Source organism: Eubalaena glacialis, chromosome 19, assembly GCF_028564815.1.
Source record: "Eubalaena glacialis isolate mEubGla1 chromosome 19, mEubGla1.1.hap2.+ XY, whole genome shotgun sequence".
NCBI lineage: Eukaryota > Metazoa > Chordata > Mammalia > Artiodactyla > Balaenidae > Eubalaena > Eubalaena glacialis.
Window position 1 is genome coordinate 24,940,957 of NC_083734.1, and position 19,986 is coordinate 24,960,942.

The 19,986-nt window shown below is 35.1% G+C and overlaps 1 protein-coding gene across 1 annotated transcript in view; it reads right to left on the reverse strand.

Annotated features, from left to right (window-relative positions):
- BRIP1 (BRCA1 interacting helicase 1) overlaps positions 1-19,986 on the reverse strand; it is a 194,712-nt gene that overhangs the window by 34,116 nt on the left and 140,610 nt on the right. Inside the window, 2 exon segments of the mRNA XM_061175926.1 lie at positions 16,522-16,643; positions 17,659-17,818. Of these exon segments, the coding sequence (XP_061031909.1) occupies positions 16,522-16,643; positions 17,659-17,818 (282 nt within the window).

Consider the following 19,986-nt stretch of genomic DNA (forward strand, 5'->3'; position numbering starts at 1 on the left):
GTCATGTCCACATTCACATTAGCTATATAGTCTAATAGCATTATACCTGTTGACCAATGCTTCTTTAATGCCTAATGAGACAGACATTTTATGTTATGGAAGTTAACTGTGAATGTTTTTTCTAAGTTTTGACAGAAAGTAAACACCATAAAGTAAGCTCAAGTGTGGTTTGGAAAGATGATCTTTTAAACCAGTTAATATTACTTTTCAAATACATTTTACAAGGCTTTCCCAAAATAGAAAGCTATATTTAATTGTACACTCTGGAAGGAGTTTAAACCACTTGCCCCCCATCCCCAATAAATTAGTGTATGTGTAATTTTGGAGGAATATGTGAACAGCAGGGAGAAGGCAAACTATTTTATCAGAGGTTGCAAACTGAAGGCCCATGCCAACTCTCAACTAGCTCACTCATTTAAATAATCTATTTAACTCCTGTAGCAGCTTGTGTTTGTAACCCATTGGTTCAGATGCTACACTGATTCACAAAACTTTTTTTCATAACTGGAGTTCAACATTCACACAAAATGAAAAACACCCTTAATATGGTAGTTTCTAGACAGCTGAAAATATCTCTGCATCACAGGCTAACCTGATATAAGTAGAGATGAGATCCTGAATAGCAAAGATAGATAATCAAGACTGAAGTGGGACTTAGGGAATTATGTTAAAATACCCATATAGCATTCAAACAGAAGTTATATGGGTTTGGATTCTGATTTTAACATTACAAAATGCTTGAGATCAAATAGTAAGTTCCTTAAGTCCTCCAATGACTCAGTTTTATTGGAGACAGTATAAGTAGTATACTAATGGTAGCAGTAGTATATATAAAATAACCAAAAGGATCATACTGTATATGTCAACAAAAAATTTAAGTCACAATTTTGAATATTATTTTTTCCACTTAGTCAAACCCAACAGTGCTGGCTTTAAATAGGTCTGTACAAGAGTAGCCTTTTACAAGTTTCATAAGTAGCTTCTGAAGAAATAAATGGTGTGATAAATATGAGCTAGAACTATAAATGCATCTCTTTACTACTGCCTCATATGAAAGACGGAATTTGTCCCAATTCATATACATATGTATTATGATTTCAGTAATAAATGCTTTCCTAAAAGCAATCAATATAGGCAGAATATACTTTTATTTTCTTGTATGTAAGCTTTATGACAAAAGTTCAAGCCTGGAAATAAGACTAAGAACAAATGATCAGCTAAACTTACTAATTAAAAATATTAAGAAAACTTTGCCTCAGAAAAATAAACACATTTGTCTAGCAAACACTCAAGAAGAACAGTTTTATATTTAGCCAAGGTACAGAACCTAAAATGTAAGCATTTATAGCAAACCAAATCTGGAAGACAGAGACTGTGCATTAGACATTTATTGCTCCATATCATCACAGTGTAAACACTTTTATCAGGGTATCACAATATAAATTCCAATGGTTAGAGTTCTAAACTCAGCATAACAGCTTGTATATGAAATAAGTTAGCTAGATAAAAGGAATATAGCTGGTTTTATTTCATCTGGCATATTTTCAAAATTTCTGAAACACCAAGTTAACCAAATATAGTATATATATTGTTTTAAATGGGGAAAAATGGGTTTCTGCCAAGAGTTAAGAAGCCAGGCTCCCTTTTAGACTTAAATACACACACACACACACACACACACACACACTCGAAATGGTTTTCAATTGTTACTTACTCTCCTTGTTACACTACACTAGGAGGTGACCACAGTAATCTACCAAGAAATAAGAATCAAGACATAGTAACAGACATAGTAACAATAATATAACTTATCTCACATAGGCTTGAAGGTTGCTTTCAATAAGACACTTTTTGCAGAGAAACCTGTTATACTTTGTGTCATAAATTGTCAGTGTTGAAATAAACAGCCTAAAAATTTCAAATATAAAAAAAAGAACAAAATATATTCCCCTCAAATCAAGCATCTCTTGCTCTCAACATATTCAACCTCAAGTGGTTATAATAATTTAGCTACTAGCCCAGAATAGTTTATTGGTAACACAGTAACATTCAAGCAATTCTGAATAAAGGCTTTAGATAATAATAATGCAAAAACATCTGTCAGTATGGAGCATTAGATCTTAGTTTTTTTTTTTTAATTATGAAAATAATTTGTCAAGATAAGAGCCCAGGAAAAAAGCAGAAATTAATATTTTTCTATTAAAAGAAAAGAAAGACAGTTAATACTTTAAGACATGCAAGAAACAACAATATATGCTTATTCTGTAAAGGGCTAAGTTTAAAATTTTTTTAAAGAAAAACAGGCTTTGTTGCAATTTAGTTAGGCTATCCATAATAAAATATTATCCAGATAAACCTGAAAATGCTTAAATTATCATCTCTAGAAAATACTATATATATATATTTTTTTTTTTTTTGAGGAAAGGAGATATAATGGAAAAAGCACACGGCTTAGAGTCAAAGCTTTGATATTTATTAGTTGTTTGACCTTGGGTAAGTCACAGTACCCCATTTAGCTTTCTTTCTCAGTTTCCTCCTCTGTACACGGAAGAAAATAATTCCTGCCCGCATTTTCTCATAGAGCTGGTTCAAGAAAGAAATGACAATGGACACAAAACTGTAAAGCATCATATATTAGAGGTAAGCAGGCTGGAGAGTCATTACTTATCCTGTATTTCTAAAAACCAATATAGGTTTGGGTGGCATGCTGTTGTAATATATTGTTGCATGTAAATGAAAAAAGTCATAGGACTGACAGACAACGTAGGCCATCTACCTTAGAGTTCTGACACTTAGATCAACTCTCTCTGAAGGCGCTTAACCTATACTACTCAACATAAGGACACATTATTTTAGGTGACTTAAAAGTTTCTTCAGCTTACGGAGTGGCTACTTTTTCATCATATATCAATGAAAATATGTACATTGGCAGGACTCATAGAGAACAGTATTTAGTTTTGAAACATACCTTTTTCTAAATGACTTCTGCAATTGATCTTAAATTTTCTGAGAAATTATAACTAACATTAGTACTCTTTAATATCCTTCAAAATATTTTTTGACCACTTTGCAACCTATGAGCTGTATTTGAAGAGAACTATATAAAACATGTTAGTGGTGTAATCTACAGAATGAGTACATGATTGTCCTCTATTAGTCTAAATATTATTCCTTACATATATCTTACAATCTAGAGCTTCCCTTGTTAAAGTCACATACAAGAGCCAAATACTATGAATAAAACCCTTCTAGCAATAATAACTAACAAAATGAAATATTGTCTTACATAAGAAAGCAATGTGAGACTGTATATGGAACCCTAGGCTCTTGAAGGAATGCGCCAATATTTAGAGGTTTTGTTAAGGGGAATGAGTAGTGCTGCATTCAGCAAGTGATAAAGATCTGCACCTGCTCCTATACAACCCTGGAAGATAAGGAGGTCTCTCATGGAAGAGGCTTGTGGATGCAAGAAGATGTAAAACTAAGCACTGAGGCCCTGGGAGGACTCCACAAAAGTTTAGTGGCAATGGCAGGCATAGAAAGTAGAAGCTGGGCTTCCCTGGTGGCGCAGTGGTTGAGAATCTGCCTGCCAATGAAGGGGACACAGGTTCGAGCCCTGGTCTGGGAAGATCCCACATGCCGCGGAGCAACTAGGCCCGTGAGCCACAATTACTGAGCCTGCGCGTCTGGAGCCGGTGCTCCGCAACAAGAAAGGCCTCGATAATGAGAGGCCCGCGCACCGCGATGAAGAGTGGCCCCCACTTGCCACAACTAGAGAAAGCCCTTGCACAGAAATGAAGACCCAACACAGCCATAAATAAATAAATAAAATTAAACTTTAAAACAAAACAAAAACAAACAAACAAAAAACAGATGACTAGCCATTAAACAAACCTGCTAATTCTCTAAAAAAAAAAAAAAAAAAGAAAGTAGAAGCTGATCCCAGTGAGAGGAGGCTCAGACTCAAGAGTTCACATGATTAAATACCATTAAAAATGAACATGAGCAAGAGAAAATGTGCACGTAAAAGATTATGTGAGTACTGGAAAACACTGAAAACACACTTAAACATACTTAAAACTCTGTTTATTACCTCCACAGCCCAACAAATGAATTCTGATACTTTTGCCATCTAGATTTTTATATTATTATATCCAAACATCTTTCAAACGTAAGTAAATGTTTGATTTTTAAAAAGCATTTGTTACTTTCTACCTTTGCAATATTATTGTTAGGAATGTTTGATTCAGAGCTTCTCAAAAGTGAATGTGTGGGCTTCCCTGGTGGCGCAGTGGTTAAGAGTCTGCCTGCCAATGCAGGGGACACGGGTTCGAGCCCTGGTCTGGGAAGATCCCACGTGCCACGGAGCAACTAGGCCCGTGAGCCACAACTACTGAGCCTGCGCGTCTGGAGCCTGTGCTCCACAACAAGAGAGGCCGCGACAGTGAGAGGCCCGTGCACCGCGATGAAGAGTGGCCCCACTCGCCGCAACTGGAGAAAGCCCTCGCACAGAAACGAAGACCCAACAGAGCCAAAAATAAATAAATAAATTAATTAATTAATTAAAAAAAAAAGAAGGCATCATGTTTAAAAAAAAAAAAGTGAATGTGTGAGTGTGGGAATAAAGCATGTGGGATCATAGCACTTCAAAGTCTCATACTTTATCTTAGAAAGTAATGAAGACTTCTGGTTTCAGGAAGGCAAAAAAATTTTTTTTCTTCTTTCCTTGCCTCTTAAAAACCGACCCCAAATTAAAAGATAAATAAGAAAGAGAAATAGTCTCTATCTTCAATTAAACTAAGACATCTGTAACCTTAAACCCAAATATATGACTGTGAAAAGCAGACTAAATGACTAAGCAGAGAGGCGAAAGTTCAAACCGAAGTACCCACAGAGCTACTGATGGGAAATAAGCCAGTTAGGCCAGCAGGAGTCCAGAAAGGCTGAGGAAATTGATGCATAGGGAAACTGCTGGAGGATATGTACCACAAAGAAGAAATAAGAAACAAGAAACAGGAACAAGGTCTGAGATCCAGGAAACTTGGGACCCGACACAGAAGACAAGCAAATCAAATTCCTAGGATGACAGCAAAGGGAAATCTCAGGATATAGGCAGTTAAGTGAGCTTAAAGAGCAACTTAAGTCTTGATTGAAGCAGGAGATCAGAAGGCTCCAAAAGGGATGTCTTCAGGGGGAGAAAAAGAACTGACCTATTATCTGACAGGTCTCATAGGAAAACTTTATTGAGAGATGTTGCAGATTTATTAAAGATTTCTTTAAAGATATATATATTTAAAATATTTATTTATTTATTTGGTTGTGCTGGGTCTTAGTTGTGGCAGGTGGGCTCCTTAGTTGTGGCTCACTGGCTCCTTAGTTGTGGCAATGCAAACTCTTAGTTGTGGCATGCATGTGGGATCTATTTCCCTGAGCAGGGATCGAACCTGGGCCCCCTGCATTGGGAGCACAGAGTCTTAACCATTGTGCCACCAGAGAAGTCCCTAAAGATATTTTTAAAAGAAAAAATAAAAAAGTTAAAGGAAGGAAGGAAATCATTTGACTACAGTGAACAATATTTTCATAGTAATGATAATGTGAATATTGACTTCGGATTTAATAAAAAATTGTGATTTAACGATATTGGGAGGATGTAAGAAGGGCAAGGCAGAGTAAGTGAGCTAAAATCCTATCTCACGTAGGAAGTAAATAGTTAATGTCTAAAATTGATTATATGGATGTAAATACCAGATGAAATAGATAAAAGAAGTGAAAGTCACTGCTTCTCAGAAGCAGGGGCTGGGAAAGGGGTAGAAGCCAAGAGACTGTTAATATAAGAAACCATCTAATGTTTTTAGTATAAATCAGGCTCTTAGTAAAAGTTTTATTGGAGTTTTTTCAACTTGATAAAAAATAAAAAAATAAATGTAGATTGTTCATTTTAATTCATGACATACACTTGTATGTTTCACTATATAAAACAATGGTGTTCAACTGAGAGTGATTTTGCCTACCAGAAGATATTGGCACTATCTGAAGACATTTTTGGTTGTCACAACTGGTGAGGGAGAAACACTTGCTACTGGCATCTACAGGTAAGTCCAGAGATGCAGCTAAACATCCTACAATGCACAGGACATCACCCACAACAAAAAATTATCCTGCCCAAAATGTCACTACTGCCAAGCTAGAGAAACCCTGCTATTAAGTAATTTTAAAGAACAAATCTGGTCATTTTGATGCGATAGGAAATTACACTATGACTTATTACGTAGCTTACTATATTCCTTGGCATACCGGGATTATCTGTTCCAAAGGTAGAAAGCATAAATTGAACTCATTCCCAAGGTATCAAACCTTAATCTCAGTGAAAAACAGGAAAGACTGATGCTGTAGACACTGAACACTGATGTCTACTACAGTTTATATTATCTTTGACCTTAAGGCTTTATAATTGGGAAAAAACAAGTGACACACTCACCTGAAGCCCATCTATATATCTGCACCCTGTAGGCTTTAAGAGAATCTAAGTAAATTGATTAAAATCTACTACAACTAAAATTCTGCTCTGAAGAAAAAAAATTAAAATTATTTTCAGAGAGGTTAAAAAACAATTCCACTGTTTCCCTTGAGGTAGTGCTACTGATGATGCTCTGTGCCAACAGAATAAGTGTCAATCAACCTTACAAGTCCCCAGGGTGATAAATTCACTTTTAAAACCTTCAACCTACTATGAGAGCAAAAGTAAAATTTAAAGGTTAAAAATTTCTTGTTCTCACCAAAAAAAGAGATAAACACAGGAAAATAACTTCAGAATTTTTCAAAAAACAAACAAAAGTTTAATTTGCTTTATTAATTATCCAAAGGTTTAACTTGTAGCTATATTCAGGTGTGGCTTTTTTCCTAAGGAAATACAATGATATGAGTATTGGAAAGAAAAGGCTATCAATCAGACTTGATGAAAATTTTGTGATTTTTAATGTTTGCTCCCCCAAACACCCAAACCCAAAAGATTCCTTTAAGAAATATGGGGAAAATTTTTTTAAATTTAAAAATACCTCAGCAATTCATCCATTTATTTTGTACCTTTATATTTGTTTGTTTGTTTTGCAGGAGGGATGGGAACAAAGAGTTTGGTTATCTCATTTTTCTCTGTCCAAGGCAAATTATAAGTTGTCAGTGTAGATGGAATACTTAGATTTAAACTAGATTTTAATTTTTGAATTTCAAGATATACTTAGAACCTGCTTTAATAATACTTCTGGCCAAACTATCTTAAAAAAAAAAAAAACTGGAAAAAAAAGTTTTCTGAGGAGGAAAAAAAGGTTTAAATAATGAGGATAAACTTATTCCAGACATTCAGAGGTGACGAGGTTTTTCTTCCATATCTATGATTTGGCCTAAATGTTTCTAACAATTCCAACAGCAAGTTGCTGGACTCCTAAATGTTAGAGTTTAGTATTACAGCCCTTTAAGTTTATATACACAGCCATTTCCCTCGGGTAGCCACATATTATTATCAGGGCTAGATCCAGGTGGGTTTCTGTATCAGATGCTACACTATAACCGGAACCCCACTACATTCTGACCTCAGGCTCTATTACTGGATCTGGTTTCCCATAGCTAGAATAAAGTCTCAAATCCTTAAAATGGCACACAGGGCCCTAAATGATTTGGCTCCTTAATAAGTCTCCCAGCCTCTATTCACATGCCGTTCTCCCCAACTCACTCTCTTCCTCAGCTTCTTTCAATTCCTGGGAATAGCTATCGTCTTTCACACCTTAGGGCCTTAGCATATGCTGTTCTATCTGCTGAGAATACTCTTATCCATTCTGCTCACCTACATAACTCTTAGCCTTCTTTCCTGTGTCAGCTGAAATATCACTTCCTCAGGAAGTCTTTGTTTACCCCTAAAGACTAGGTCAGGATCCTGTTATACATTCTCATAGTTCCTGTGACTTTTTTCTTACAGTCTTCATCACAACTGCAATTAATTGCTTCTTTATTACTTTAATTTCAACATTCCTCTCAAGAGCGTAAGGTCCATGAGACAAGGGGCTATAATCTGTGAATGTATCACCGTGTCACCAGTCTATAAAGTACTTGGTACTCTAGCCAGATATTCAAAAAATGGTCGTTTCACTATTCTGAATAGTCTTAATAACTTGAATAGTTTTATAATCTGGCCTTTGATGAGGCCATTCCACTTGATCAAATGTTTGTATGTTTGAATCTCAACGTAGACAAGATTCAAATCTCATTTCTCTGAGATTTGAATTTCCACCTATTTTAGGCAAATCACTCAAAGTAAATGGATATCTGGATGGGAGGTGAAAGGTGTTGCTCAACTTCACTTTCCCTAAGCATTGGAACACCCAGACCCTATCCAACCAAAACATCCTGTTACACGTTCAAGTACTTTACTAAATTATAGACATCATTAGAAGTAGTATCTTGTTTATTTCTGCACTTAACTGTATTTAGTACAAATCAGGCTCTTAGTGAAAGTTTGTTACTGAATGAATAAATGAATGCTAAAACACTCAAGATCATTAACACAATGATAAAAGTGATTCAAAAGGAAAATATGAATCTACTTAAAATTATTAGGAAAGGTTTTTGTTTCTGAAATCAAGTTTGTCTTGATATGCTATAATCCCTTGCATTTCCGCCTTCATTCATCTACTCAGGAATATTCATATTGCTGCCAAAGCAACAAGAATAATGAAGGAACAACATCAGTCTACTTAAAAAGAAATGTCAGATTCAAGAATTCTAATATTGCCATCATCTAATAATATTTTGACACTTGAAAGCACTGGTTTAATGTGCACTCAATTTTATTAATGCTGTTATCCTCTGGGGCAAGCAAGGGATAACAGCCCTTTTCTGAGGTTTATAAAATGCCAAGAATGCATGGTAGCTTATAAATTTATGTGTGTTTGTTATAAAGACAATAACTAACTTAACAAAATTAAAATAGATGCCAGTATCTTTCAATCATTAATGTAATTTTTCAAAATTGATTAAAAAATAAACACTTAAATAGTCCAGTATCTTCAGAGCTAAAAGAAGTTTCCCAAATGAAAAAAGGAATTCATAATGATTATCATATGCCAATACTGAGATAACTAATCAGATCACTATCGGAATTTTAAATAGTTTCTAAATGAAATCTATTTTGGTGACTCAACATACTATATTACTAAAGCAAAATAATACACAAACATAAAATTTACTATCTTAGTTATTTTAATAATTGTTAAGAGCTCTTCTGATATAGAATATTACCATCAAATTTTATTAAACCTGTTACAGAAATCTAAGATACCAACTGGAACATTTTTAAAGCATAAAAATTTTTAGGCACATGCCATGGTTTTATGCATTTTTCTTCAGAGGAAAAGGCACAATACCCATGAAGGGAGAATATTTTTTATATACTACTAAACTGTGCTAAGGAATACAAATAAAATGTAATTTTAAACTCTAAATATCATACCTTACAACATCTCACAAATTATGCCCATGCCACCAACTTGAGATGTGGATGCCTGAATTATAAAGTTGAAGGCTGTTATAAGTTTTTATATCATACTAATTGGCCAAAGGATTTGTTTTAGATATCCACTAAAAGGGCAGAGTTGTTATACTGTGACTTAATTGCATTAAAAGAAAACAACTTTTCTTTTAGTTATATTTTTCCACCAACATCTAATCATATAAAGGCCGTGGTTCACTCTCCTGTCCCTCAAATACTTTGCTTTAGTGCACAGAAAGTTTTCTTTTTAGCTATTACACGATTAAGTATGTCCTTTTAGAATGATCAGAAGCATCTGGGAAAGGTGGAAGTGAAAAAAATCCTCACCAGGAAAGTTAGCTTAATGCTAGTCCTTCAGAGTGGCCCATTATCAACATTTCACAGTGGGTTTCTTTATTTTCAGGTCCCTGAGGTATGTGCAATAAATTATGACTTGAACTAAACAAGTCACACTTGGCTCCAAAATGAAATTTTCCTACCTCTACTTTCTAGTCCCCAAGGTGGGAAAGGAAATCCTGGTCACAGCCAAACAAGTCATATTTTTGGCTCTAACATACATTTTCCTGCTTCTCTAAAAGCCTAACTCTGCAGTTGAGACTACAAGAGTCTTAAGTTAGTATTTTAAACTGTATTTTAATTTTTTTTTTTTCACACACACTGTATTTTATTTTTACAAGAGATAAATAGACTGACACCAAGCATTGTACATGGATGACCACAACAAAAGCAACAATGATTGCAATTACCAAACATGAAACACACTCATACTATGTCATTATATTGACATTCAGTCCAGTAATCCTCCACTGCAACAGCTCCTTTACTTTGCAGTGAAAATTGATTTGTATATTCTTTGCCTCTGAGGTCTTGTGGGATTTTTTCTTTTTTTAAATTCAACCAGAAAGTCACAAAAATTATACTCATCCTCATCAGTTCACTTGTATTTTAATTTTTACTTCCATAATCTGTCTCAAATTTAAGAAAAAATTTTAGTATCATAAATTAAGATCATTGCCCTCTTTGTCCCACTCAAATCACTTTTCTAACTCGGACACTGACCTTAATTCCTTAAAATATGAATTCAAATAAAACAATACAGAAAACAAGACAGAAATAGATTGTTTTGTTTTCATAAGATAGAATATTTCTGGTTCTCATTTATAAATAATTTCCACTTATTTTGCATGATAGACTGAGTACTAATGTAAAAGAAAACTGTAAAGTCCTAATTTATGGTCCAGTAATTTGAAGTATTGTTTTAGGTTTGGAAGAACCACTTATGGAAATCATTTAGTTCATCAATTCATTTTATAGAAAACCAGAATGTGGCAGACACACCCTGAGGTGACTCCCAGAGAGTCATGTCTTGTATAATCCTCTCACCTTGAGTGTGAGCAGAACCTGTGACTTGCTTCTAGCCAACAGAATATGGCAAGAGTGATGGGGTAGTCACTCCCTTGATTAGATCATGTTATAAGGCAAAGGTGTGAGGAAGTTACTCCTGTTATTATGTTGTTGTATGACTCCATCTTAGGAGACTGGAGCTAGACAGTATCTTGTTGGCCTTGAATAAATAACCTGCCATGCTGTGAGAGGGCCTGTGAGAAGGCCACATAACAAGGAACTCTGAGTAGCCTGCAGGAGATGAGAGCAGCTCCTGGCTAGATCAGTCCTACAACTATAAGGAACTGAACTCTGCCAACATCCTAAATGAACTCGGAAGAAGACCCCAAGAGCCAGATGAGAAAGCAGCCCAGCCAACAACATTGACCGCAGTTTTGCGGAAACGTGAGCAAAGGACCCAGCTAAACCACACCCAGGCTCCTGACCCATGGAAACTGTGACATAGGAAATGTGTGCTGTTTTAAGCCACTATGTTTGTGGTAATTTGTAACACAACAATAGAACACTAATATAAAGAGTGAAAGCCAGTATAATTAATATACTCTATTATTATGTTCTACTATGTATTAGGGTGTAAAATGCTATTGGAATTGAGTATTCCCTTCATAACTCCTTTAATGATTTATGATTGTAACAACATACTGTACTGCCTTATTATAAGTCATATGGATGTTTACTACTGTCCTAGTCATTATCATCAAATAATGATTACTATCATTATGATGTCTTAATTAAAGAGTCCAGGAATGGAGGGTTGTTGTTTTTTAATAACAATGTCAAATAAAACAAACAACAAAACCAAATACTATTTTGATAACTTATATTAAATATATTGAACTTTTAGTTTTATTTTAATTAATTTTACTTTAATATTTAGTATCTATTTAATACTTAGTTATATTTAAATATATAAGTATACATATTTAAGACTTTAAATATAAATATATTAAATAATAAACATATTTAATCATTAATTAAATCAATTTATTGAACACTCACTATATTCCAAGGCAATATTTAATTGTAGAGACAAAGATATTTAAGAAATTGTCCTAATCCTTTAGGTAATCTAACAGATTATAAAACATATTTATAAACACTAAAATATAATATAATAAAGGCAGTGTAAGTATGTGCTTTAGGAAGTAATAAAAAACACTGGTAAAAATAACTATGTAGGTAAATATAAAAGCCAATATTATCATACTTTTGGTTTGTAACTGTTTTTTTTCCATGTGATTTAAAAGGCAAAAGCATAAAACGATAATTGTAAAATATGTTAATGGCACACAATGTATAAAGATGTAATCTATGACAATAACAATATAAAAAGAGAGACAGAGATTAACCCCAAGGTAACACTAATTCCCAAGGTAACACTAAGAAAATAACTGAAAAATATACACAAAAGGAAAGAAGGGACTCAACATAGTACATAGCAAAAAACAGCTAAACACAAAAAAGGCAATAATGAATGAACTGAGGAACAAAAAGCACATAAGACATGCAGAAAACAAATAGTTAAATGGTAAAACAAGCCCTTCCTTATCAGTAATTACTTTAAACGTAAATGGATTAAACTCTCCAACAGAAAGGCAGATATTGGCAGAATGAATTAAAAAACATGATCCAGGACTTCCCTGGTGGTGTGGTGGTTACGAATCCGCCTGCCAATGCAGGGGACATGGGTTCGAGCCCTGGTCTGGGAAGATCCCACATGCCATGGAGCAACTAAGCCCATGTGCCACACTTACTGAGCCTGCGCTCTAGAGCCCACGAGCCACAACTACTGAGCCTGTGTGCCACAGCTACTGAAGCCCGCACACCTAGAGCCCGTGCTCCGCAGCAAGAGAAGCCACCACAATGAGATGCCCGCGCACCAGAACAAAGAGTAGCCCCTGCTCGATTCAACTAGAGAAAGCCCACGAGCAGCATCGAAGACCCAACGCAGCCAAAAATAAATTAATTAATAAAAAAAAAAAAAACATGATCCAACTATATGTCTACAAGAGACTCATTTTAGATATAAGGAAGTTAGACTCATTTTACAGCATATACAAAACTTTACTCAAAATGGATCAAATATTTAAATTTAAGAGCAAAAACTATGAAACTCTTTGACAAAAAACATTAGGGGCAAATCTGCATGACCATGGATTTGGCAATGTTTTCCTAAATACAACACCAAAAACACAGGCAACAACAACAAAAAATGAAGTGGGCTTTATTAAAATTTCAAACTTTGTATTTCTTTTATATCTTATAGAAGTGTACTATTAGTTTCAATAACTTATTTGATCATTTTAAGAAATCCATAATGGTGCTCTGAGTTATTTCAGATACTCAGATATTTCAGGTCCTATTATATTCTGGTCATTTCCAGAAGATAAAAGTCCTTAATTATTATAAAAATTGCATATCTATACTCTTAAAGCTTATAAACATCAGTCTTTTGAATGAATGCTTTATAAATATCCTTTAGTTATTAAAAAAAAAGGTCAAGACTCCTTTTTGGAGTCCTTATTCTAAGCCCTTTGCCATGTGTGGTGGAAAATACTCCCTCCCTCCAGCCCCGCCACTGCTGTTGACTTTGGGCTTGGGCATGTGACATGCTTTGGGCAGTATGTTAGTAGATGTGACATAAGCAGGTATTTGAAAAGTGCTTACACAGTCAAGCCTGCTCTCTTGTACCTCTGCCATTGCAATAACGTGTTTTGGCTGGTCTGCTGGTCCACAAAGGATGAGATCCATCAGCAGAGCTGATCCAGTTGAGTGCAACCTATGTTGGTCAAACCATAGCAGGGTGACTGAGCCCAGCTGAAATCATCTGTTGCCACCCCACCCTCATAGATGCTGACCCATAGTAAATGACTGGTATTTTAAGCCACTGAGTTTTAGAATTGTTTGTTAGACAGGAAGAAGTGATCCAGACATATGCAACAAGAAATACACTTCCAAGTCTTTCCAATAATGACTTTTCCTCTTTATCTGTCTGTCCCTTGATCCTGCAGCTCAGACTACTCTTGGGTCCACCCTACTTGTCCCTTTTAGGAACCACTAGGGAAACTCCTTTAGAATCACCCTCCTCTCCTCCCCTATGCAGACCTCATTGAAGCTTCTGTTATTTTGCTGTTTTATACAACTAGAGCCATTGGAATTCAAATAAGCACAACTATGACAAGCAGGACCATTACTGAGGAATGTCAGAGCAGGTCACTGGTATCCTTTTTTTTAAATGACAGACTGAGATGTTGCCTGGGAAGAACTTATCCTGAGGAAAGAAAGCATTAAGAAATCCAAGATTGGTGCAATAACAACACCCAGAATCACAGTTGCTGGGAATGACAGTAGAGAAAATAGAAGGTAAATGTAATTTTTTTTTCACAAGTAACACTTTATTTAATTTTAAGGATTTTTCAAAGAATAACATAATAAACACCTGTGTTCTCCCCATATTTTCTTTAAGCTTGTTTTTTAGTAAAACAGCTATTATAGGAAAAGCTAAAGTCCCTTTTGATCACTACCCCCAATATCATTCCTTTCTCTTCTCATACATAATCACTATTATGAGTTTGATGTGAATTCTTTCAGGGCTTGTTACTTTGTGAGTGTAATATTTAGTACAACCTAGTTATTAGCCATAAGGCTCCTTTTCCAGCTCTCAAGGACTCATACATAGGTCCAAGAATGAAAGAAGATACAAGCAGAAGTTGAAAGAGCTAGTTTTAGGGGGAAAAATTTATATTTAAGACGTGGGAAGAATGCGTGGTAGAAAGTGTGGGAAAGAGATTCTCTCCACTTAAACAAAGCAGCATTAGTACAGTAATATAGGGCCAAGGTAAAATGATAAGACATCAAAAAAAGACAGTACCACTGCCAACAGCAGTGCAATCAGCAGAACTCAGCTTCAGTGGAATGAGCACTAATGCTATTGATGGTGAACACAACAGTTTTCTTGAGTGGATGTCTACTGTTTCATCAGTAGTAGTAGTCAGAGGCAGCATTAGCCACTTTAGAATAGGAGCCCTGGGAATGGTCTTCAGCACTCTCAGTGGTAGCACTGGTGGCTGGAGAAAGGCAGTAGAAGCCACCAAAGTTACTGTAGGCTGAAAGGATTAAATACCTCCTGTGGACTTTCAGAAATTTTGACAAGGTCCAGAGGTTAGGGAAGAGTAGAAGCTAACTAGAGAAATATTATTACTGTTAATACTATATAATTCACAGTGTCTAGTAAAATATTATCAATAAAGAACATAATTGCCTAGGGAAAGAATTCTTGTTTTAGTATGAGATCCTAACAGGTTGTATCCTGGGAGGGATATGGATTATACTCAACGGAGTCAGCTCAGTGGCCAGAAAACCTCAAGTCTTGGTCTCAGGTTGCTAGCAACTTCAAATTCCTGCAGGAAGTAAAAGAAAATCCTCCCCGATAAAGATAACATCACCTTAGGCTTCAAATTATTACTCCAAATAATTTTTCAAGTATGTTTAGCAAACAATTAGCGATAATGAAGCAAAACTCCTGTTTCTGACCAAGGTAGAATACCTGGTTTAGGAATATCCCTCCCACTGTAAGTAACTGTAAAACTGGACAAAACAGATAAAGCAACTGCTTTTAGGGAGTAGACACCAGGCAGCCTAAAACTGTAATCTCAGAGATAAGATAATCTCATAAGATCCATTAGGTGAACTCTATGACTCTCAGCTCTCTTCCTAGGTATAATTTTCCGACAGTAGCACAGAGCGTTGAAGTACAAGCAGAGTATGGTGTTTCTGCCGAGCTGAAGTGGAAAATATCAGAACTTGAAACAGCGAAAATCACTAAAATCTGCAGGGCAAGGCATGGCATTGGAGAGAAGGGAGGGAGATAGAGAAAGGGCCCTAGAATTCCCCAGGGGCTCCCTGTCAGTCTGTGGCTAAGAGTTTGATAAAACACAAATTGCTGGGCTCTACCTCCAAAGCTTCTGATTCAGTAGGTCTGGATGGAGCCTGGAAATATATATTTCTATTAAGTTCCCAGATAATAGTGATGCTCCCGACCCAGGACCACACTTTGAAAATCACTCTTATTAAGCAGAAGACAGGGTAAGTTAAGAATAAAATAAACCCGTATCTCCAAAACCTTTCTCACTCATTCAGAGTCACCAGAGCATTAAAATAAAATGTCTGGGGCTTCCCTAGTGGCGCAGTGGTTGAGAATCTGCCTGCCAGTGCAGGGGACATGGGTTTGAGCCCTGGTCCGGGAAGATCCCACATGCTGCGGAGCAACTAAGCTTGTGTGCCACAACTACTGAGCCTGTACTCTAGACCCTGTGTGCTTAGAGCCCGTGCTCTGCAACAAGAGAAGCCACCGTAATGAGAAGCCCGTGCATTGCAATGAAGAGTAGCCCCCGCTCGCCACAACTAGAGAAAAGCCTGTGTGCAGCAACCAAGACCCAATGCAGCCAAAAATAAATTAATTAATTAAAAAATAAAATAAAATAAAATGCCTGAGGATACAAGAAAAATGTCTAATTACCCTTACACAAAATCAACAACTTCTGTGATAAATAAAACTTCTTAAGGCTTTGCTGGCCTACCTGTAGATCTTTCACATTTGGAAAAGGAATTCCTATTGTTATGACAGCACGGGCGTTGTCATCTGAGAAATCCAGACCCTCACTCACTTTACCACGACAAACTGCCACCAGGAGGGCACCATCTTAAGCAACAGAAAATCAACATTTTTATAAGCACACTCAAAATTCCCAGAAATTCTTATTCTTGTCATTTTGAAAAGATCTGATTATTAAGTAATTATAATACCAAATTTTAAAGAATCAAAATTAAAAACTATTAAAAAGTTTTTAAAATTCAATGTCTTCAAATAAATAAAAGAAACAAAATTACATTTAGGTACAACATGGTAGAACCAATTTATAAACTGTGTATCTCTCAGTTAAACTATACAGAAAAACCATGTCAGAGAAGTAACTTGCATGTAAACTGAGCAACTGTGAACCAACTGTTTTAACTTTAAAATACTGAAATGGAAATCACTACCTTTACCACCAGAATGTAAAGTTATCAGAATGATTTAAATAACTCTAATATATACTATATATCATATTGAATCAATATTATATTGAAAAGTATTTAAAACACACATACACAGAATACTCTGTGTATAATCTTACCATACAAGGATATTGACAATTATGTTATAATATCTTTATGATGTTGCACTGTTCATAAATTACTATTAGCCCTTCTTGTCAAACTTTTTATGGGCATTCTTTAACTTTGAAATTTAGCCTTCAGTTATGTTTTGAAAACTCAAGTTTACCTTATGTAATAAAATATAAGCACAAAGTATATTTTTTACATAAAAATGTAGGGCTCATTTGGCTAGTAAGGAAGATATTAATGCATACTCTACCTACCTTCTTTAACAAAACATTTTAGTTAGCGTAAGGAAGTCTGTGGGATAATACCTGAACGCATGCCGTTTCATAGAACTGAACTGGCATCTTCAAGTGAAAATATTCATAGGAGAACAACTCCAAATAAAAGAATTTCTTTAACCTATTTTCTTTTCACTCAGGATTATAAAATATAATTTTTCTCAAGTGCAATTCATTTAAAAAAGATAACACAAATAAAATTCTAACAGCACCAACTTTTCACTTTATGGGAAAAATTTTTTTTTCACTGACCATCGAATAATTTCCAATTACCTTTTTCTCCTTTGTACTTGATCGCATCATAGTACACCTGCAGTAATTCATCAAAATCAGTTTTTTCTCCTCTCTGTGGTTCTACAATGACTGTCTTCGCCAACTCCAGATTATGCCATACACCAGTGGAGAGCCAACGTTCTTTTAACTTTTCTAATAACTAGAAAGGGGAAAGAAAAAAAATGTTTTTTTTGTGTGTGTCCAACTGAACTTACATTTATTTGTTGAAAGACAACGTGACTACAATGGCAAGAGTATTAACCTTTCTGTGTTTGACTCCATAAAATGAGGAAAACAATTATATGTCAGAGTTGTTATTGGGTAAATTCATTAACCGATATAGAAAGCTTTGAATGATGTCTGGCACACAGTAAGAGCTCCATAGATGTTAGCTGTTGTGGCTGCTGTTACCACTACTATTACTACTAACATTACTGCTGCTACTGCTACTACGTCTATCATTGCTATCTTAGGGATTTCAAAAGCAGGAAAAAATTACTTCTGTCAAAATTCATAAATTTTAAGTTATCTCTAAATCTAAGGTGAAGTTCTTAATATCTTTAACTAAAGATACTTTAAATGAAGATCCTTTAAGATCATTTTACCTAGTCCATAGGCAGCTATGCTGTTTGAAAATTTGATCATCATTAATAAACTGAATTAAGTAAATATATACACAGAGACTCAGGTAGCCAACAAGTAGAAAATATAAAGGCACAAATGGAACATTTACAAAAATTTCAAAGAATCCTTATCAGATTAACCACATATTCTAACAACAATACAATTTTAGATTAAAAGTCAATAATATAAAGTTAGTGGGAAAAAACATACAAGCCCAACACTAAAGACTGTATCCTTAAAGAGCATATGTGTTATATGTCAATTATATCTCAATAAAGCTGGAAGAAAAAGAAAATAAATAACAACAAAAAAGAACATATGGTTTACAATTTATTTTATTTTTTTGGCTGCACCACACAGCATGCAGGATCTTAGTTCCTCAACAAGGGATCGAACCCGTGCCCCCTGCAGTGGAAGCACAAAGTCCTAACCACTGGACTGCCGGGGAATTCCCAAGAACATACGGCTTAGAGAGGAAAACACAATAGAATTCATCTTTAGATATGAATGATAAAAAAAGCACCCATAATTCAAAACATGTGGGATGCAGTAAAGGCAATACTTAGAAATATGCTTATAACTTGAAATGTATTTATTTAAAAAATTTAAAACTAATAGAATTAAGCATTCTTTTTAAGAAGCTAGAAAATTAAACAGAAAATGCAAAGAAAGCAGAAGTTAATAAACATAAGAGCTAAAATAAATTTAAAAAGACAAAAGCCAGTAGTAGAGATTATTATGATTTAAACTGAACTGCTTTACCTACTTGTTTTATGCAGAGTTCTATGCAATATGGACCAATTATTACAATACAGGCAAGCACCAAGAAATTACTCCAAATTCTCTAGAGAACAAAAACTAATTTTTATAAGATGGTTTATTTCCTCAGAATTTTACCTTATCTATTTTCAGAAATAATCTTAATAAGATTATAAGACAAAATTTTAAAAAAATCACTGCTATGGTCTAAATGTTGGTGGTCCTCCAAAATCATTTTTTGAAATCCTAATCCCCAAAGATGAAGGTATTAGGAAGTGGGGTCTTTAAAGGTGATTAGGTCATGAGGGCGGAACTTTCACAAATGGGATTAGTACTCTTATAAAAAAGATCCACAGAGCTCCCTTGCCCCTTCCACCACAGGAGGACACAGCAAGAAAGCCACTGGCTTCTGACAGGAAGAGGGCTCTCACCCAACCATGCTGGCACCCTAATCCCGGACTTCCAGCCTCCAGAGCTGTGAGAAATAAGTTTCCGTTGTTTACATGCTACCAAGTCTGTGGTATTTTGTTATAGCAGCCAGAACACACTAATCACTAAGAAAATCACTAATTGCTAAAATAGTTCACTGCATATTATACATTGATCATGGTGTCCTGATCAATAAAAATAAAAATTCCCCATAACACCATGTTAACAGGTAAAAAAAATAGGGATATTATTAATTTAAAAATCTTCTTTGAGTGCCTCAATGTTGGCTATTAGAATTCGCTTTTTGAATATGCACTTTCTGAATCAAAGTTTCTCACCATGCAAATTCTTAGTCTGTTCTGGCTGCTGTAATTCAGTTAGAAGAGTGTAAAAATACCCCAAGGATGTAAAACCAGATGAAATGTGTCATGAATTTGCATAATTGTTGATTCTTAGTAGAATGAAATTCAATGGTGGTATACCTTTTTCTGAAAACATAGATAATATTTCAACTCT